The sequence below is a fragment of the Salmo trutta genome, chromosome 14 (genome assembly GCF_901001165.1).
Source record: "Salmo trutta chromosome 14, fSalTru1.1, whole genome shotgun sequence".
Lineage (NCBI taxonomy): Eukaryota > Metazoa > Chordata > Actinopteri > Salmoniformes > Salmonidae > Salmo > Salmo trutta.
Window position 1 is genome coordinate 67,216,799 of NC_042970.1, and position 19,489 is coordinate 67,236,287.

The following is a 19,489-nucleotide window of genomic DNA, read 5'->3' on the forward strand; positions in this document are numbered from 1 at the left end:
CTCTCTGTCTCTGTGTGTCTCTCTTCTCAGACATGTGACACAGGCTGACCTGAAGAGCTCCGCCTTCTGGTTGAGAGTGAGCGTGGGAGCCACCGTGTTCGCCGTGCTGGGCTTCGCCATGTACAGAGTGCTGCTCAAACAACGGTGATCCACCCACCAACATCACCATGCAAACCCAACCTTTGCGAGACTTGTACCCAAATCTTTCTGTGCTGTTTTGGCAACTACTAAGGTGTATGGAGTGAATCCTAGCTTCCAGTTAAGTAGAATTTTCACTTAGTCTCACATTGACATCAATACATGACTAAGTGAAAATTCAACTTAAGTGCAAGTTAGGATCTGCCCCATAGGCAATAGGAGATGGCAGGACAGCACAAACGGATCTCAGACCAGGCTAAACCTTGCACCCTCTCCCAATAAATATCTCTCTAAGATCATAAAAGATCCAGTATGTCCCCTATGTGATGAGGGGAAAAAAGCAAACGTTATTTAGTTTTATACCTAGAGATTTCACAAGAAAATGACTGCTATTGTTCTTTATTTTGGTTTCTGAAAGTCTGTACTCAAAGTATGGCTATATAATATTTATATTGAAAATGTGATTTATATAACTACTACTGATGAAGCTAGTGATCTCTTCGTGCAAAATATCATTTTTTTTTTTGGTTACCTGTGTGGATTGAAATGGGGAAACAATTCCATCTTAAGCAGTTGAAGTAAGGGTAGTGAAATGAGTATGCAAAATAACCAATACCATACACAAAAATATATGCTTTAAAACAAACACTGAAACAATGTATAAATAATGTGTGTGTATATATAACTGCTTGTATATTTGTTTTCCCTTGAACAAACGGGACATTATGAAGTTCATATGCTGACGGTATAATGGTACAACAAAGCCACATTCAATGCTATAAAGGCATTAGCTTTCCATCATTTGTTTAGTATTTTCAAATTTTCTCAAACAAGTTCAGTAAGGGCTGTTCTACTGTTATTAAAAGAAGGTTGTTCTTTAGTTTGCCTTCCAGGGTCAGAAGCTTGGTGGCACACGTACAAATTTGTAAGGCTGAATCAGCCCATGTTCAATCAATGGATGGTCCGTATGGGATGATACTTTTTGTGTGTCTGCGCCTTACCCCTAGAACTCAGTAAGGCAGAAGTAGCCTCTGTGGCCCACCCATGGCTTCCTGTATGAGTATGGACCACCCAGGTGGTGTGTGTGTTGGGCATGCATGTCAAATCAAATTGTGTGTGTGTTTGGCGTGCATGTCAAATCAAATTGTGTGTGTTGGGCATGCATGTCAAAATTGTGTGTGCTTGCTATGTGAGGCTGTACAGTTATTGTATTTGCAGGAGCTGTATTTGCATGCTTTGCTTTTTCTGACCATCCTCCAATATTGTTATAATATCAAATATACTGTTATGAAGCCAACATTTTTAATGGTATTATTCCAATTATCCAAATGTTATCCAGCACCCCCAACTCCCAGAACATTAGGACAATTGTGTTTCACGTTTGCCTTTCCAGTGTTTATAATAAATACATCTACTTTAATCCTGTGTCAAGAATGTTTTATTGCGTTTTGGGTCATTTAAAAAAAATAAAAAGCAGCAGTTAATGCACACCCAAATAGTCAGAGGTGCTGACAAATGGAGAGGTACATTTAAAAAAAAGAAAGTAGCATTATATATATGCTCCCAATGATTTATTGGGTATCGCCAATGTTTTCGGAACAGTGCCTTCCTCAGAGCACGTAATGCAAGTCATCTGCAGACTGCAGAAGCGATTGGTATGATTTTGTCTTCAGAGTATTTGTTGTAGTATTGAGGTAATGCCAACATGCTGCTGAATGTTCTCTTAATTTCAGGGTAGGGAAGATCCTACTGAGGGGTAGGGAAGGTCCTACTGAGGGGTAGGGAAGGTCCTACTGAGGGGTCAAGGAAGGTCCTACTGAGGGGTAGGGAAGGTCCTACTGAGGGGTCAAGGAAGGAGGCAGCCAGTGATGTCATTCCCCCTGATTCTTGCTCCCGAAGTTCACGAAGTTCACGTGAAGGATGAGGTAATGTGATGTAGTAACTGTAGGTCTGCCTGTGGACACATGGGGGCAGTATTATCAAAATAATGATTCCAATGTCTACAGACAGCACACACCCATGTTGTTTTAACCTTTTATTTAACTTGGCAAGTCGGTTAAGAACAAATTCTTATTTACAATGACGGCCTAGGAACAGTGGGTTAACTGCCTTGTTCAGGGGCAGAACAACAGATATTTACCTTGTCGGCTCGGGGATTCAATCTTGCAACCTATCGGTTATAAGTACTATGCTCTAACCACTAGGCTATCTAATAACAATATTCAGGGCCCAGTCGGTTCCCTCAGGGACAAGATGTAACTAGTCTCTCTGTAATGATCCCCATCAGACTGCATACAATTGCCTTTTTAACCATGAAGATTATTCCCTAGGGCCTAACTGATCGGTCTGTTAATTTTGTCTGTCTGTCTCTCTCTGTCTCTCTCTCTCTGTCCCTCTCTCTCTGTGTGTGTGTGTGAGAGCGACGCAAAGACATGGAACGCAGAGCCTTAACAGTGTGTATGTGTGAGTGAGTACATGTGTGTCTAGCAGGTCATTTGTACCTGTTTTCACCAGTTAACACCTACGCAGGCCGAGCTACTAACATTCTGAGACAGAGTTGATAAGCATTCCTCTCACAGTGCAGGTGTTTACCCGCGGTTAGCCTCAGTTCCTCTGCACTCTCTCTCTCTCTCTTCTGTTCCGTGGCCTGTTCTACTTTCAGAGCTGACGCCACCAGCAGTTGACCTGTGAAAGTTGACATGGGAACGCTTCACCCAGTTCGATCATTTAAATTGGCGGTTCCTCTCCTCTCCCGTGTTGGGGTGCGCTACAGGCGGGCCAATGGTTTGAGTCACTGGTTATGTGGGGGATGTTGATACTATGAGTGTCTCCAAGTGTCGCTGTAACTCATAATGAGTAACCTATTACGAGTAAGTGTCTCTAACTGACTGGCCAAATTGCATAGATTTCAGTATGTGCAACCAGCAGGGGATTGGAATGCTTTGCTCACGGGTTAGTTAAGCCAAGGCTATCGGACGGGGATACTCAAGTGAGCATGATCTAAGTAGAAGTTTGAATGGAAACCACAGCAGTGTTAGGCTAAAGTAATAGGAAAAGTCATTAGAAATGGAGACCCCACATTCAGTATACGTATAGAGTAGTTGAGATGTGGTTCTGGGTGATGAGATTAGTTTAATTGGGATCTCACACATGGTAATTGTACGGCTGACTGCAGATGGCATCCCAACAGCTTAGCTCTCTCTCTCGGAGGAAGCGTTTTGAGGCCAGTTGAGGACTGTAGGGTTGGTAGTATAGTATTTCGCTGTTAAAACATTGTTGGCTGCAGTTTCATCCAAAAGTGCTGTGTAGGTGTCACAAGACCCATAAGGTTAAAAATAACCTATGGCCATATTGTTTCCATGGTAATACTATCGAATAGCATGGGGAAGTTTTGCGGGAGAGATACAATCTCTTTACGGTGCTACCAGCACACTCAAAAGCAACTGCACCCCACAGCCACTTACACACACAACTTACACACACAAGCACATGCATGTGCACACAAACAACACAAAACACACAGGTTGATCTTAAATGAGTGGTTTGTTTAAAGTGATTATAGATAATGGTTAGGTGGTCCTCTGGAATGGAAGATTGTCATTGCAGGCCTGCAGGGGAGTGTTTGTTTATGACCCTAAAACACAACCTGGAATTTACAGGCCCTTATTACCCTCCTCTGAACTTCAACCCACTTACCACCCAGATACAGAGAGGAAGGAAGGTGAAAAGGAAAACCGTGTTTGGTACTTGGTACCATAAGTGTCCTAGACTTACTATCATAGTAGATCAGTAGGTGCTATGCTTCATGATTGAATTCACCACCCTTTCAGTGAATGTTGGATGGAAATATTACAGGACAGAATTGTCCCTCTGAATTAAATCCGTATCGGGCACTTCCACTGTCTGAATACTATGTTGTGTATTTCTAATAGTCTACACCCACATTTGTGAGAGTGTTGAATTGGGATACTCTTCAGCCAAGTCTACTCACTGAGTCACATGCGCGCACTGTCTATCTGATGACATAACGTGATAAAGTACCGGAGTGAGAGCCAGCTGGTGTGAACCGGGGTTCCTCGAAGCCTTCTGTGGGTGTGGATGGTGTTCTCACCTTGCAGCCAGAAATCCATCTCTGCGCCGGAGGCACGCATGCGACAGTGCAACGGAGCCGAAGGTGCCTGCCTGCCTGCCTGCCTGCCTGCCTACCGGCTTGAACAGTGCCAGAGTGCCGGCTGGTCCCGATCCAACTCCGGGAGCGGAGTCAGTGTGTTCCTAGAGGCTGCTGACTGAGACACAGCGGAGTTGGGCAGCTGGCCGAGCTGCGTCGCTGTAAACAACTGCGAGGGTACAATGACGCACCTGAATTTACACTTGCGCAACTTTTGGACGGTCGACTAGACATCTTTGGAGTCAGTGTTCCGTGACGGACTGCCATGACATTTAGACTACCCATGCTGTTTTTGCGCAGTAGACTGAGTAGTATTAGATGCTGTTTTATGCTGAGGGGTTTTTCAACTATGCCTATTGCCTTGTAATACACTATGACGTCTTCTCTTATTCACTATTGAAGTGAGTAGCCAATTTCTTTCATTATCGCCACACGCACCTCTATTCTATTTCATTTTCAGGTGAGTCACATTGGAATGAACAATCACTTCTGTCAACTTGGATAGTTGCCTGCCTGTCCGTCCGTCCCAATGAGATTTCAGTACTTGGGCAGTGAAAAATGCCGTGTCTGTCTACAGAGAGCTGGACTGAGGTGCAGGTGGGCTGTCGTATGAAATAGGAGAAGGACTTGGTGGCCACACACCCCCAATCAGTTGTTACACACACACACGGTCGCTCGGAGTGGCGAGACGCAGATGCGCACTCCACGGACACCCAACTCGGCACTCAACTTTTGTTCTGTGCGTGGATCTATTAAACATATATTTTCTCTTCAATGAGCTTGTGAACAAACGGAGGATAGATGTTATTTTGTTGGCTAATATATTTGTCTAAATATCCGCAAAGGACCAGGGTTGGAATAAGGATGCCCAATTGTGTTTGAGACACCTGCGTTGATTAACCTCGCTTGGTGATTTCTCAAATATGGATTATGTGCGTAATGTGGCTCAAATAGCAGAGAAAGGATATTGTTTTTGTCGGTAAGGATTTAATATTGAATCGCTCAGTAGTGCATTGAGGAGAAGGGCAGCCGCAGCCTGACGATGCCGGACGCGTCTCGGGACGTGCCGGTGCATTCCTCTCCAGCAGTGGCGGCGAACGCGGAGGGAGACGAGATAGAAGTGCTGGAGAGTATCGATGTTCTTCCCGTGGCCCCAGAGGACGTAAGTCTTGAGCCATATTCATATTGTCATCAGCGTTTTTAAATTTCATCCTAACACAGAAGATCACATTAAAGGCACGTTTTTCCCACGGTGTATTATTCTACAGTAGCGAATCTTTTTTAATTAACTAGACAATACAAATAATAAAGCATTTTTATTTACAATGATGGCCTATGTCAGCATTATATCATACTGTGTTATCGTTGTAAGCTATGAACATTATTATGCCAACGACCATTCTCAGACAGCTTCCTAGACTCATACATAGACCATAGTCATTATATCATCACCGTCAACAATCCATTGACTATATGTGTTCATTACAGCTAACTGAGCAGGCGTAGCATGGCTACTACCATACATAATTGATGGTCTTCAATTGTTCAATTATATTGATTTATTGAATGAAGGAAAGTTCTTGTAGGCTACCTGCCGACATCACTCCTTAACGACAGGTGTGTCTATCTGTTAAATGGCCCCTTTCTCTCTGAAACCTTTTCTTTCCTCTTTTCTCTCTCTTTCCCTCCCCGCTCCTTTCCTCTTTCCCTATCTCAGCAATGGAAATCTCTGTTCGACAAGGTATGTATAGTCGTTGTGTTACGGACTCTCTCTGTTTCATGCGCACTCATGAAGGGTGTCTACTTCTGTCTTTTTATGTGAGGAACTGTTTGCTGTCCTAACTTTGTAACTTGTTACAAGTTAACATGTGCTTTATTGCTACCGTATTTAGTACTAAAACTGTGACTTATGAGCTGACCTTCATCTTTGCCCAATACTCATGGAATAGCAAGTCAACTATCCTTGACATTATTATAAAGTCTAGCTCCTGTCATTCCTGCGGTGGCGGTGAGTTGAGCCCTTGATGCCTGAGGAATGGGAGGCGGAGAACCAGGTAAAAGAAGCAAGCAGGTTGTGTTGGGTGTGTCCCTCCTCCAGTCCTCCTGACATAGACCCTCCCAAATGCATTTAGAGCATACATAATCCTGGTTACAGTTGCCGTTGCTCCGCCTGTGGGCTGTCATGTCAGCGGCCACAGAGACAAACAAGGGTGTGTGTGTGTGTGTGTGTTATGCCCAGGCCATCAGGTTGGCATGACAGACGGAATACCAGACCCCCCCAACTCGCACACCCTCTCTCCCACCACTCCATCCCAGGGAGCCGCCTCAAAACCTGCCTGCCCCAGCCCGGCCCGCGGGCCCCACACTCACTCCTGGTCTCTCAGGGGGGGACAAAGGAAGTATAAGGGGGTTAGGGAGGGGGACAGGGGGGAAGTCAGAGGCTCGTGTCAGGCTCGCTCTTTCAGGCTCTGGAGGGCTGGCCAGGGACTCATGGGATTACGGGAAAAGGGGGTCGGGGTCTTTGGTGTGTTTATGTGTGTGTGGGGTGGGTATACATTGTGGACAGGCATTGAGCAGGCCTCTCAATCCACTGCCTTTATGCGGCGCGGCATCACTTTGAATTTCTCAAGTGGCCTTCAGACTAGATGGGGGGGGGGGGGGGGGGGCGGGGGGGCGAACCAAATATAGCCTATAGAAGGGGTTGCTGTCCAGTCTGGCAGCTACAAATGCCCTTTCACTCTTTTATTTCCCCCCCACCTCTTAAATGACCCGTTCCATTTGTCATACATTGGAAATGTTGACCTTTAGGGTCACTCAGCTCCTCACAGTGGACACCAAGGAAGATAAATTATAGAGTGGATGGTGGACCAGAAATGGGGATTTTTACTGGCAACCATTGGATGACTGAAAAAAATGGAATAGTTGGACGTTCAGAAACGGAGGAATAGGCCCTACTCGTTGGATGTTTAGTTCATAAATGGAGGAAAAGTGTCACGGTTGTCGTAAGAACGGGACCAAGGCGCAGCGGATGTTGAGTTCCACATATTTATTACAAAGTGAAACTAAGCAAAAGCAAATAAATCAATAAACGAACAAAGAAACGTGACTACGTGGTGCTACATGCACAAACACAAAACAATATCCCACAAACACAGGTGGGAACAAGGGCTCTCTATGGTCAGGGCGTGACAGTACCCCCCCCCCCAAAGGTGCGGACTCTGGCCGCAAAACCTGAAACCAACTGGGAGGGTTTGGGGGGGTGACTAGTGGCGGTGGCGGCTCCGGTGCAGGTCGTAGCTCCCCCCAGACCCCGGATCCGACCATGGCGCCGGGCTGAACGACGTGCCTGGACTGGGCATTGGCGCAGAGAAGGGCTCCGGCCCTGGAGCTGGGTTGGACACCGTGCCTAGACTGGGCATCGGTGCAGAGAAAGGCTCTGGCCATGGAGCTGGGTTGAACGCCGCGCCTGGACTGGGCACCGGCGCTGAGGAAGGCTCCGGCCTAGGAGCGGGACTGGATGCCATGTCTGGACTGGACACCGGCGCAGAGGAGGGCTCCTGCCATGAAGCTGGACTGGACGCCGTGCCTGGACTGGGCACCGGCACAGAAGAATGCTCTGGCCATGGAGCGGGACTGGACACCGTGCCTGGACTGGGCACTGGCGCAGAGGAAGGCTCCTGCCCTGGAGCTGGACTTGACGCCTTGCCTGGAAGCTCCGGACCGTGGACCGTCGCAGGAGGTTCCGGACCGTGGACCGTCGCAGGAGGTTCCGGACCGTCGCAGGAGGTTCCGGACCGTGGACCGTCGCAGGAGGTTCCGGACCGTGGACCGTCGCAGGAGGTTCCGGACCGTGGACCGTCGCCGGAAGCTCCGGACCGTGAACCGTCGCCGTAAGACCCCGGATCCGACCATGGCGCCGGGCTGAACGATGTGCCTGGACTGGGCATCGGCCCAGAGAAGGGCTCCGGCCCTGGAGCTGGGTTAGACGCCGTGCCTTGACTGGGCATCGGCGCAGAGAAAAGCTCCGGACCGTGAACCGTCCCCGGAAGCTCTGGACTGTGAATGCGCACTGAAGGCCTAGTGCATGGAGCCGGTACAGGTGGCACCGGATTGGTTACACGCACTTCAGGGCGAGTGCGGGGAGCAGGCACAGGACGTACCGGACTGGGGACACGCACTTCAGGGCGAGTGCGAGGAGGCGGCACAGGATGTACCGGACTAGGAACACGCACTTCAGGGCGAGTGCGGGGAGCAGGCACAGGACGTACCGGACTGGGGACACGCACTTCAGGGCGAGTGCGGGGAGCAGGCACAGGACGTACCGGACTGGGGACACGCACTTCAGGGCGAGTGCGGGGAGCAGGCACAGGACGTACCGGACTGGGGACACGCACTTCAGGGCGAGTGCGAGGAGGAGGCACAGGACGTACCGGACTGGTGACACGCACTTCAGGGCGAGTGCGAGGAGGACACACAGGACGTACCGGACTGGGGAGGCGCACTGGAGGCCAGAAGCGTGGAACCGGCCCAGGTTGCACCAGACTGCTAACCGGATCCTCTGGTTGGGTGTTGATCAGAACACACTTGCACAACATCTCTCTCTCTCCCAACTTCCCCATTGCCTCCCTGATGGTCTCTGGCTCTTCAGGGCGAGTGCAGGGAGCAGGCACATGATGTACCGGGCTGGGGAGGCGCACTGGAGATCTGGTGCGTGGAGCCGGCACAGATGGCACCGGACTGATGACCTGATCTTCAGCCCGCATGCACTGCAGCCTACTCTTCGCCAACATCATTCTCTGATATCCTTCTTCACATTGCTCCATCGACTCCCAGGCGGGCTCTGGCTCTCTCCTTGTGTCGATCGACCACTTCTCTATCGCTTGCTCCATGTGCTCTGGCTCTTCCCGCGGCTCAGCCGGGCCACCCCTTGTGCCCCCCCCCCCCAAAACAATCTTGGGGTTGTCCTTGGGCTTTCTGTGGCCGCATCCACCCATCACTTCTTCCCATGTCCAAAACTCCTTTACCTTGTGGATACGCTGCTTGGTCCTCTTTTGGTGGGATATTCTGTCACGGTTGTTGTAAGAATGGGACCAAGGCGCAGCGGATGTTGAGTTCCACATATTTATTACAAAGTGAAACTTTAAGATAAAGCAAATAAATCAATAAACGAACAACGAAACATGACTACGTGGTGCTACATGCACAAACACAAAACAATATCCCACAAACACAGGTGGGAAAAATAGCTACTTAAATATGATCCCCAATTAGAAGCAATGATTACCAGCTGCCTCTAATTGGGAACCAAACCAAAACACCAACATAGAAATGTTAAACTAGAACACACCCTCGTCATGCCCTGACCTACTACACCATAGAGAAACAAAGGCTCTCTATGGTCAGGGCGTGACAAATAGGCCTTGCTCGTTGGATGTTTAGTTCATAAATGGAGGAATAGGCCTTGCTCGTTGGATGTTTAGTTCATAAATGGAGGAATTGGCCCTGCTCGATGGATGTTTAGTTCATAAATGGAGGAATAGGCCTTGCTCGTTGGATGTTTAGTTCATAAATGGAGGAATAGGCCTTGCTCGATGGATGTTTAGTTCATAAATGGAGGAATAGGCCTTGCTCATTGGATGTTTAGTTCATAAATGGAGGAATAGGCCTTGCTCGTTGGATGTTTAGTTCATAAATGGAGGAATAGGCCTTGCTCGTTGGATGTTTAGTTCATAAATGGAGGAATAGGCCTTGCTCGATGGATGTTTATTTCATAAATGGAGGAATAGGCCTTGCTCGTTGGATGTTTAGTTCATAAATGGCAAAGTTTGTACCACATATACCACCGTATTTCCTATATAGTTGACTAATCTTGAACAGAGCCGTGTTCAAAAGTTGTGGACTATTTAGGGAATAGGGAACCATTTTGATCACAGGTAATATGATACAGGGATAATGTTTCCCATAATTCTTTGCTTTGTCATCTCGAGAGCACAAATTGTCCGTCCACATCACCCAGATTGTTTAGCTGGCCCATGTGCCAACGCTTCTTTCTAGGTTCCGTCCCAAATGGTACCCTATTCCCTATGTAGTGCACTACTTTTGACCAGAACCCTATGGGTCCTGGTCAAAAGTAGTGCACTATAAAGGGAATAGGGTGTCATTTGGGACACACACCTAAATGTCTCCCAGGCTGGTGTTTTAATCAAAGTGCTGTGTGCTCTGTTCAGTTCCCACAATGTCCCCTGAGAGGACTTTGTTGCAGTGAAAGTGCTTTCTCTTCAACCAGGAAATAAGATAATAAACCTACGATAGCTCTGATTTGTGTTACCTATCTAAGATCTCTAAACATACTAGGGAATGGGGACTACTACGACACACACACACACACACACACACACACACACACACACACACACACACACACACTCTCTCTCTCTACTGGCCTGATTTAGTGATGATGGTGAAACCACTCAAGAAGAAACAGTCTGAGTATTTGTGTCTTGCCCTCACAGATTTTCATCTTGTTTTCCAGGATTGGACAATGTAAGTAGGAATGTATTAAGGGTTTGTTGTTATAAATAGGATGGATCAGGAAAAATGAAACAAACAAGTTGGTGTTTTTCCTTGAAAGACAACCCAAGGGATATTTGTTTTTGTTTTTATGACGGTGTAAGGCAGTGCAGTGTGCATTACAAATGTTATAGTGGATATTTGTTGCGTTACCTCATTCTGTTTCCTTAGTGGTTGGTGGAGAGGGAGTAGGAGCTTATTGTGTTTCTTGCTTGTTGCGCTGACACATTTCTGTGTTCAACCCAGACTGTGTACACACTCAGTCATTATCTGGGATGGGAATGTCTCCATTAGTCACCCCCTCTTACCTTTCTATGGAAGTGCCCAGATGAAGTCAGCACCAGACAGGAATATTAAGTCCGTATACTGATGTAAATGGTTTGGAACTCATGGGTGAAGGAGCACATGGAGGCTACCCTGCTTGCTAATGTTACAACTCTCTGGCTGACCTTTGAATGACTTTAACAAAAGCTCTTAACACCATCTTATTTGAGTCACAGAGTACATACCATAGAAATAGAATCTATACAGCGGTTCCCAGCCCTATCTACAGATGATATTTCTATTGTACAGACTGTGACTCAACCATTGACCAGTAACAGAGAGAACCTGTGTTGAAGGGGTGCTGTGTGATAACACTTGTTCTACAGGCCCCAATCCCATTATTACCCCATCTGCCTTCCCTGTGTGTCCCCACAATGGCCAGTCGTCCCCACACTGTACCCTTTGTGTTGACATGTGCCACTGTACTGTACACACACAATCCTGCTCTGCCTGCCTCTGGCCTGTTAAGACGCCAACAGGCACGCGTCCAGAACAGAGGGAATTATGGGGATTAAGACTTTTTCACATGGGCACACAGTGTACACCACAGGAGGTTGGTGGCACCTTAAATGGGGAGGACGGGCTCGTGGTAATGGCTAGAGCGGAATAAGTAGAATGGTATCAAATACATTAATTAAACACATGGTTTCCATGTGTTTGATGCCATTCCATTTGCTCTATTCCAGCCATTATTATGAGCCATCCTCCCCTCAGCAGCCTCCACTGGTGTACACACATCCAGTTTAACCAGGATCCTGTCACATTACACGCTACAGTGAACTGGGGACATGAACCAGTCAAATGCTCTTTGATCAGAGTGGGGACCCACCTGTTCTTAGTGTGTGTGTGTGTGTGTGTGCATGCCTCTCAATCTGGGCTCTTTATCTCATGCCGTTGTATGTGTCAATGAGCATGTAAAGTGGAGCGTGGCTGCCATTGACAGAATAGGAAGGCAGGCAGTCATCATTTCGGGCATCTTTTGTTTAGCGCCACTCACTCGGTCCCCACATGGTACAGCTGCCAGCCTCTCAACCCTGTCATTCTTCTCTTCTCCATTGTCATGACTCAGAGGGTTGATTGTCAACAGTCCAGGTAACTGGTACTAATTGGGTTTGAGCCAAAACGGTGTCCCTGGTCTGATTGTAGGGTTGCCATACGTCCTCTCTCATCCCATTACTCTCAGCATTTAGGTGTTTACTTCCTGTTAGCTCCGCCAACTTATGTAGGCTATAATCTCTATGCTTTTTTAATGCTTTAAATACATTTCCTTATTTCCCTAATGAAAGGGAGTTCCAGTCAGTAAGTTGTGAGCAGCTCTTTTAATGTTGCGCTATAAATAGCCCCTCCCCTGCCTGTCGATCTGTCGATAGACAGAAAGATGTGCTGCTGCTTCAGGCATAACTGGCTGCAGTCTGCAGTGTGTACACATGGAGAGATGAAATATGGCAGCACAAAATGAACGTGTATCTTTTGATGGTTCAATGCTATGTGCTCTACACACATGGCGCAGAGTGGTCCCGTGTGTGTGTGTGTGTGTGTACAGCATATGTTTGTTTAATGTGTATTTATTTGTGTGTGTGACTGTGTGTACATACAGTATGTCCCTAAGTTTGTCTTCGATATGTTAATCCGTAAGAGGGGGTCAGCGGGGTGGAATCAATGCCAGTGAGTGGTACTCTGGGGAGAGTGTTTGACTCTGTGTGTGACTGTGTGGATGTAGGGACACGCCAGCTGTCAGTGCAGAGACCCTGTGTCATCTCTCTTTCCCTCTCCTCTCCTCTCCCCCCTGTCTCTCTCTCTCTCTCTCTCTCTCTCTCTCTCTCCGTTTAGTTTTTCGGCCGATTTGGCTTCAGTTTCTACAGTGAAGTGGATAACAATGCTGAGGAGAGGAGAGTACCCATCATCCACTGACAGGCTCTCTTAAGTTCACCGCCGCTTGAGTACGTTTACACACATCAGTAGGTTACTGCAGGGGTCTGATGGGGTGACATCCTGTTAGTGACATCCTCTGAGTTTTTATTAACATGTTATTATACTCAGTATATCATTCCCTTTTTGCGCTCAGTGAAAGTTCATCTTTTGAATTTCTCTCTGACTGTGGGAGCAAGTTACATGTCACTCATAGCTCCCAGTCTAGGCCATAAGTTGAGTACAGTAGTAGAACCTACCCTGCAATGTCTGCAATATTTTTGTGAATTCCCCTGTTTCCACAGAAACCCTTGACATACCGATCAAGATTCCCCGAACTTGGGAGCGGGCGCAGGTGCTAAACGGCTCCTATTTCAGCTTGTCACTCAGATCTATTGGGATCAAAGACACTAAGATCCATTCATTCCTTATGTCTGAAACTGTGATACCTTCCCACAGGTTGTGGTTACAGGGGATACTATTCTGGGAGAGTCCTCTCCTGGCAGGGACCCACCACTCTGTTCTAAACGCCTGGGGGCCTGCAGTGTGTGGGTTTCATGCCTTTTGTGCCAAAGTCTTTCCGTGGTCTTTGTGTTTGTTGGAGTTTCTACGTTTTACTCATTGGGTTTGTGTGTGTTTCTTGTGAATGTGTGTGTATCAGGGTTCTGGACCAGTTATACTGGGGTTTAGGTGAGACAAAAGGTCTAGTGCAGTGGTAACCAACCTTTTCTGAGTCAAGATCACTTAAGTTAAAAAAATTTACCCCCTTTTTCTCTTCGTGATATCCAATTAGTAGTTACAGTCTTGTCTCATCGCTGTAACTCCAGTATGGACTCGGGAGAGGCGAAGGTCGGGAGCCGTTCGTCCTCCGAAACACAACCCAACCAAGCCGCACTGCTTCTTGACACAATGCCCACTTAACCCGGAAGCACCAATGTGTCGGAGGAAACACCGCGCACCTGGCGACCGTGTCAGCGTGCATGCACCCGGCCCGCCACAGGAGTTGCTAGTGCGCGATGGAACAAGTACATCCCTGCCGGCCAAACCCTCCCATAACCCGGACGACGCTGGGCCAATTGTGCTCCACCCCATGGGTCTCCCGGTCGCGGCCGGCTGCGTCAGACCCTGGACTCAAACCCAGAATCTCTAGTGGCACAGCTAGCAATGCGATGCAGTGCCTTAGACCACTGCGCCACTCGGGAGGCCGTCAAGATCACTTTGAGTCAAAATGCAAGCCGAGATCTACCACTCAGATTTTGTTTTAAACACGACTTAAAAAACTTAAGCCTGTGCAACATGAACCTATTAAAATCCGTTCTGTAGCAATGAGGTTTGTAGTAGGCTATAGACCCAATACATTGCCACTGCATATTGACTATGCTTGAATTGCCCTGCCAATGTTGTTCTTCTGAGGCAATTTAGAAATTATATTTCAACATTTTAGGTATATGATCACACTGGTAATATATCATTTGTTGTTTTACTTTGTCACACCTGCTCCCGCTCTCCCTCTCTGGCTCTTGATGGCGCCAGGCTGCCCAGCACTACTCACTCATTACGCACACCTGTTTCCCTTGTCACACGCATCAGCGATTCATTGCACTCACCTGGACTCAATCACTTGTGTCATTACCTCCCCTATATATGTCTGTTCCCCAGCTTTGTTCCCCACTTCAGCATTAATTGTTGCTTGTCATTTTGTTACCCGGGTTCTGATGCTGTTCTTGTCCTGTTCCATGTCTGTGCTATATTAAATGTTCACTCTCCGTACCTGCTTCTCTACTGCAGTATCGGTTCTTACATACTTGTGAGGTACAGCTGAGTGAGCATAATCATTTCCATATTTTTTTACTGGACTGACGACCAGCATCTGATGGGTAGTCTGAGGAGAGGGAGGGTGCAGCGGTGAGGCTGCCTCTTACCCGACTTACCGTCCCTCCGCTCTCCCTCCCCTCTGGGAACACAGTCTTCCGTTGATGGTAGAACTCAAGTCGCGCTGCATTATTTCTGCCTCATGCACCAATTCACGTTGTTACTCCGATGACCAGAGAAAGTGAAATATTCATCGATATTAAAAAAGACAAGCAGGAAGCTGCTAATAATAACAACGCAAGCTTATCGAAACACTTTGCTACTCATTCATTGCAGCTGCAGTGCTGGTTGTAGCGCTAGTGGAAGTAGGGAGAACGTGCATTTCATGGCTTATAAAAGTGTTGAACAAAGTGTTGACAGTACTGAATAACAACTTAAACATGAACATACTCATAAAAACAGCAGCTCTTTGCTGTATTCGTTGAGTCTCTCTCTAGTCATGGTTGTAAAAGTTTAGAACTCTCACATTATCAACTTTGCTGTGTGCTTGAGGCTTCTTTTTAGTCTATGGCTCGAAGAAACTGCAGACATGGTGATCTGAGCTATCTGACTGGCCAGAGGTAGGCCTATAAGTGTGCGTGATTTGCTCTCTGGGCCTGCTGGGTAGGCGGAGTTCTACCTTCAGACATATGAAATGGTTCAAAATGGAAACACTTTGCCATCTCGGTGCTAAGGCTGCTGAAACAAGTGCACCTACTGCCAACAGCGCGACTCTATATAATAAAAAATATATATGAACGAAAGGCCACAGAGTTTCTAAACTCAGAGACGCAGCATTGCGAGACTGTTTGGAAAGTAGACTAAGCAGACCAGGCCGGGGTTTAAGGTTTGAGAAGTCAATGAGAGAAGTGAAAAATTCTTCCTTAGTTGTTAATTTTTCATTATCTAAAGAAAGGCTCAACCTAGATTCAAGTCAATGTCTTTGAAACATGGTATTGCTCCAACTTCGTGAAAGTGACAAACTGACACCTTTTTATTTTTGTCAAAAACAAGTTAGTGCCTCCCGAGTGGGGCAGCAGTCACTAGAGGCGTCACTACAGATCCGGGTTCGAGCCCGGGCTGTGTCGCAGCTGGCCGCGACCGGGAGACCCATGACGTGGCGCACAATTGACCCAGCGTCGTCCGGGTTAGGGGAGGGTTTTGCCGGCCGGGAAGTCCTTGTCCCATTGCGCTCTAGCGACTCCTGTGGCGGGCCGGGCGCGTGCATGATGACACGGTCGCCAGTTGGACGGTGTTTCCTCCGACACATTGGTGCGGCTGGCCTCCGGGTTAAGAGGTTAAGAGGGCAGTGTGTCAAGAAGCAGTGTGGCTAAGGAGGGTCGGGTTTCGGAGGACGCATGGCTCTCGACCTTCACCTCTCCCGAGTCCATAGGGGAGTTGCAACGATGTGACAAGACTGTAACTACCAATTGGATATCACGAAATTTGTGGAGGAAAAAGGGGTAAAAAAAAGTATATAATTAACAACTACTTTATATCGAAGGAGTGCCTTTGATTTGATGGCCTGCAGATGTGCAGTTTGGAGCGAGACGACCATTAGACCCAAAGACGTGTTTCTGCACATGAGCTTAGCTAGCCTACAAGTGTGATCAGGATTTCTATTGGAGAAGCAGTTTTATCCTATCTTCATACTATACTGTCGTTGTTGTTTTTACAGAAATGTTTGGTGATCAACTAGGAATGCCTTGGCAACCACTGGTCTAGTGAATCAGCGCTCACACACACACACACACACACACACACACACACACACACACACACACACACACACACACACACACACACACACACACACACACACACACAGGTCTGTCTCTGTGACACATTCCTGCACCACAAACCCTACTGGTTCAACACCGAAGCCCTGCAGGTGGACTGTTGACACTGCAACAATTAACAGTGTGCTTTTAATTTAAACCTCAAACCAGTGTAACTGAATACTTCCCTTGTGTTCACCAGGGCATTTTAGCAGTCCCCTTTAAAACACCTCACCGTCTAGCTGTGTGTATCGTCTCCCTAGACATTACACTAGTGTTGAAGTGAGGACAGCTTGCGGTTTAGATGAAATAAAGCGAGGGCCTGGAAATTCAAAGCTTGTTGGCGTTTCCTGCAGCAACTTTTCCTTCCACTCACAAACCTTTTCTTCCCACTCACAAACCCACTCTAAAAGGCTAAACTGACAATTTTTCAGCACTCCTAGTCTGAGACTCATACTTGGTCTGTATCTTCCGTATTCTACCTCAGTAGCACTATTTCCTGCTTTGGCTGACACATCAAATCACATTTTATTTGTCACACGTGCCGAATACAACAGGTGTAGACTTTACAGTGAAATGCTTACTTAAAAGCCCTTAACCAACAAGGCAGTTTTAAGAAAAACCTAAAAAATAAGACAATAACAATAGCAAGGCTATAAACAGGGGGTACAGGTACAGAGTCAATGTGCAAATATGCGGGGGCACCGGTGTCGAGGTAATTGAGGTAATTATGTACATGTAGGTAGAGTTATTAAAGTGGCTATGCATAGATCATAACAGAGAGTAGCAGCAGAATGGGGGGGGGGCAATGCAAATAGTCTGGGTAGCCATTTGATTAGCTGTTCAGGAGTCTTATGGCTTGGGGGTAGAAGCTGTTTAGAAGCTTCTTGGACCTAGACTTGGCGCTCCGGTACCGCTTGCAGTGTCGTAGCAGAGAGAACAGTCTATGACTGGGGTAGCTGGAGTCTTTGACAATTTTTAGGGCCTTCCTCTGACACCGCCTGGTATAGAGGTCCTGGATGGCAGGAAGCTTGGCCCCGGTGATGCACTGGGCCGTTCGCACTACCCTCTGTGGTGCCTTGCGGTCGGAGGCCGAGCAGTTGCCATTCCAGGCAGTGATGCAACCGGTCAGGATGCTCTCGATGGTGCAGCTGTAAAACCTTTTGAGGATCTGGGGACCCGTGCCAAATCTTTTCAGTCTCCTGAGGGGGAATAGGTTTTGTTGTGCCCTCTTCACGACTGTCTTGGTGTGCTTAGTACATGTTAGTTTGTTGGTGATGCGGACGCCAAGGAACTTGAAGCGCTCAACCTGCTCCACTACAGCCCTGTCAATGAGAATGGGGGCGTGCTCGGTCCTCCTTTTCCTGTAGTCCACAATCATCTCCTTTGTCTTGATCACATTAAGGGAGAGGTTGTTGTCTTTGCACTACACGGTCAGGTCTCTGGCTTTCTCGTCGTTGTCGGTGATCAGGCCTACCACTGTGGCGGATGTGTTGTTACCTACCCTTACCACCTGGGGGCGGCCCGTCAGGAAGTCTAGGATCCAGATTGCAGAGGGAGGTGTTTAGTCCCAGGGTCCTTAGCTTAGTGATGAGCTTTGAGGGCACTATGGTGTTGAACACTGAGCTGTAGTCAATGAATAGCATTCTCACATAGGTGTTCCTTTTGTCCAGGTGAGAAAGAGCAGTGTGGAGTGCAATAGTGATTGCATCATATGTGGATCTGCTGGGTCGATATGCAAATTGGATAGGGTTTCTGGGATAATGGTGTGATGTGAGCCATGACCAGCCTTTCAAAGCATTTCATGGCTACAGACATGAGTGCTACGGGTCAGTAGTCATTTAGGTTATCTTAGTGGTCTTGGGCACAGGGACTATGGTGGTCTGCTTGAAACATGTTGGTATTACAGACTCAGACAGGGAGAGGTTGAAAATGTCAGTGAAGACATTTGCCAGTTGGTCAGCGCATGATCGGAATAGACGTCCTGGTAATCCATCTGGCCCAGCAACCTTGTGAATGTTCACCTGTTTAAAGGTCTGTGGAGAGTATGATCACATAGTCGTCCGGAACAGCTGATGCTGTCATGCATGTTTCAGTGTTACTTGCCTCGAAGTGAGCATAGAAATAATTTAGCTCGTTTGGTAGGCTCGTGTCACTGGGCAGCTCTCGGCTTTGCTTCCCTCTGTAGTCTGTAATAGGTTGCAACCCCTCCACATCCAACGAGCGTTGGAGCCGGTGTAGTACGATTCGATCTTATTCCTGTATTGACGCTTTGCCTGTTTGATGGTTCGTCAGAGGGCATAGCAGGATTTCTTATAAGCTTCCCGCTCTTGAAAGCGGAAGCTTTAGCCTTTAAGTCAGTGCGGATGCTGCCTGTAATCCATGATGACGTCCTCGTTGCACTTATTTATAAAGCCAGTGACTGATGGGTTGTACTCCTCAATGCCATCGGAAGAATACCGGAACATATTCCAGTCTGTGCAAGCAAAACTGTCCTGTAGTTTAGCATCTGCTTCATCTGACCACTTTTTTATAGACCGAGTCACTGGTGCTTCCTGCTTAAATTTTTGCTTGTAAGCAGGAATCAGGAGGATAGAGTTATGGTCAGATTTGCCAAATGGTGGGTGAGGGAGAGCTTTGTATGTGTCTCTGTGTGTGGAGTAAAGGTGGTCTAGAATTGTTTTCCCTCTGGTTGCACATTTAACATGCTGATAGAAATGACGTAAAACTGATTTAAGTTTCCCTGCATTAA

General features: G+C 47.3%; 2 protein-coding genes and 1 long non-coding RNA gene across 6 annotated transcripts in view; 2 read left to right on the plus strand and 1 right to left on the minus strand.

Annotated features, from left to right (window-relative positions):
- The window catches only part of LOC115208745 (mitochondrial Rho GTPase 1-A), a 35,815-nt gene extending 34,257 nt beyond the window's left edge, over positions 1–1,558 (plus strand). For all 3 annotated transcript variants that reach the window (XM_029777070.1, XM_029777071.1, XM_029777072.1), the window contains one exon: positions 31–1,558. In XM_029777070.1, coding sequence (XP_029632930.1) covers positions 31–148 — 118 coding nt within the window. In that variant the 3' untranslated portion in view covers positions 149–1,558. The remainder of the gene's footprint in view (positions 1–30) is intronic.
- A 3-nt stretch (positions 1,559–1,561) lies between these two features.
- On the minus strand, positions 1,562–4,386 carry LOC115147181 (uncharacterized). The gene is made up of 2 exons (XR_003866291.1): positions 4,250–4,386; positions 1,562–2,092 (listed from the first exon to the last, which is right to left on the minus strand). It is a non-coding gene; the product is annotated as an uncharacterized LOC115147181 (long non-coding RNA).
- A 121-nt stretch (positions 4,387–4,507) lies between these two features.
- Positions 4,508–19,489, plus strand: part of LOC115208746 (rhomboid-related protein 3) — a 59,078-nt gene continuing 44,096 nt past the window's right edge. The window contains exons 1-2 of one of the 2 annotated variants that reach the window (XM_029777073.1): positions 4,508–5,468; positions 6,024–6,047. In XM_029777073.1, coding sequence (XP_029632933.1) covers positions 5,349–5,468; positions 6,024–6,047 — 144 coding nt within the window. In that variant the 5' untranslated portion in view covers positions 4,508–5,348. The remainder of the gene's footprint in view (positions 5,469–6,023; positions 6,048–19,489) is intronic. The other variant, XM_029777074.1, reaches the window with a different exon arrangement.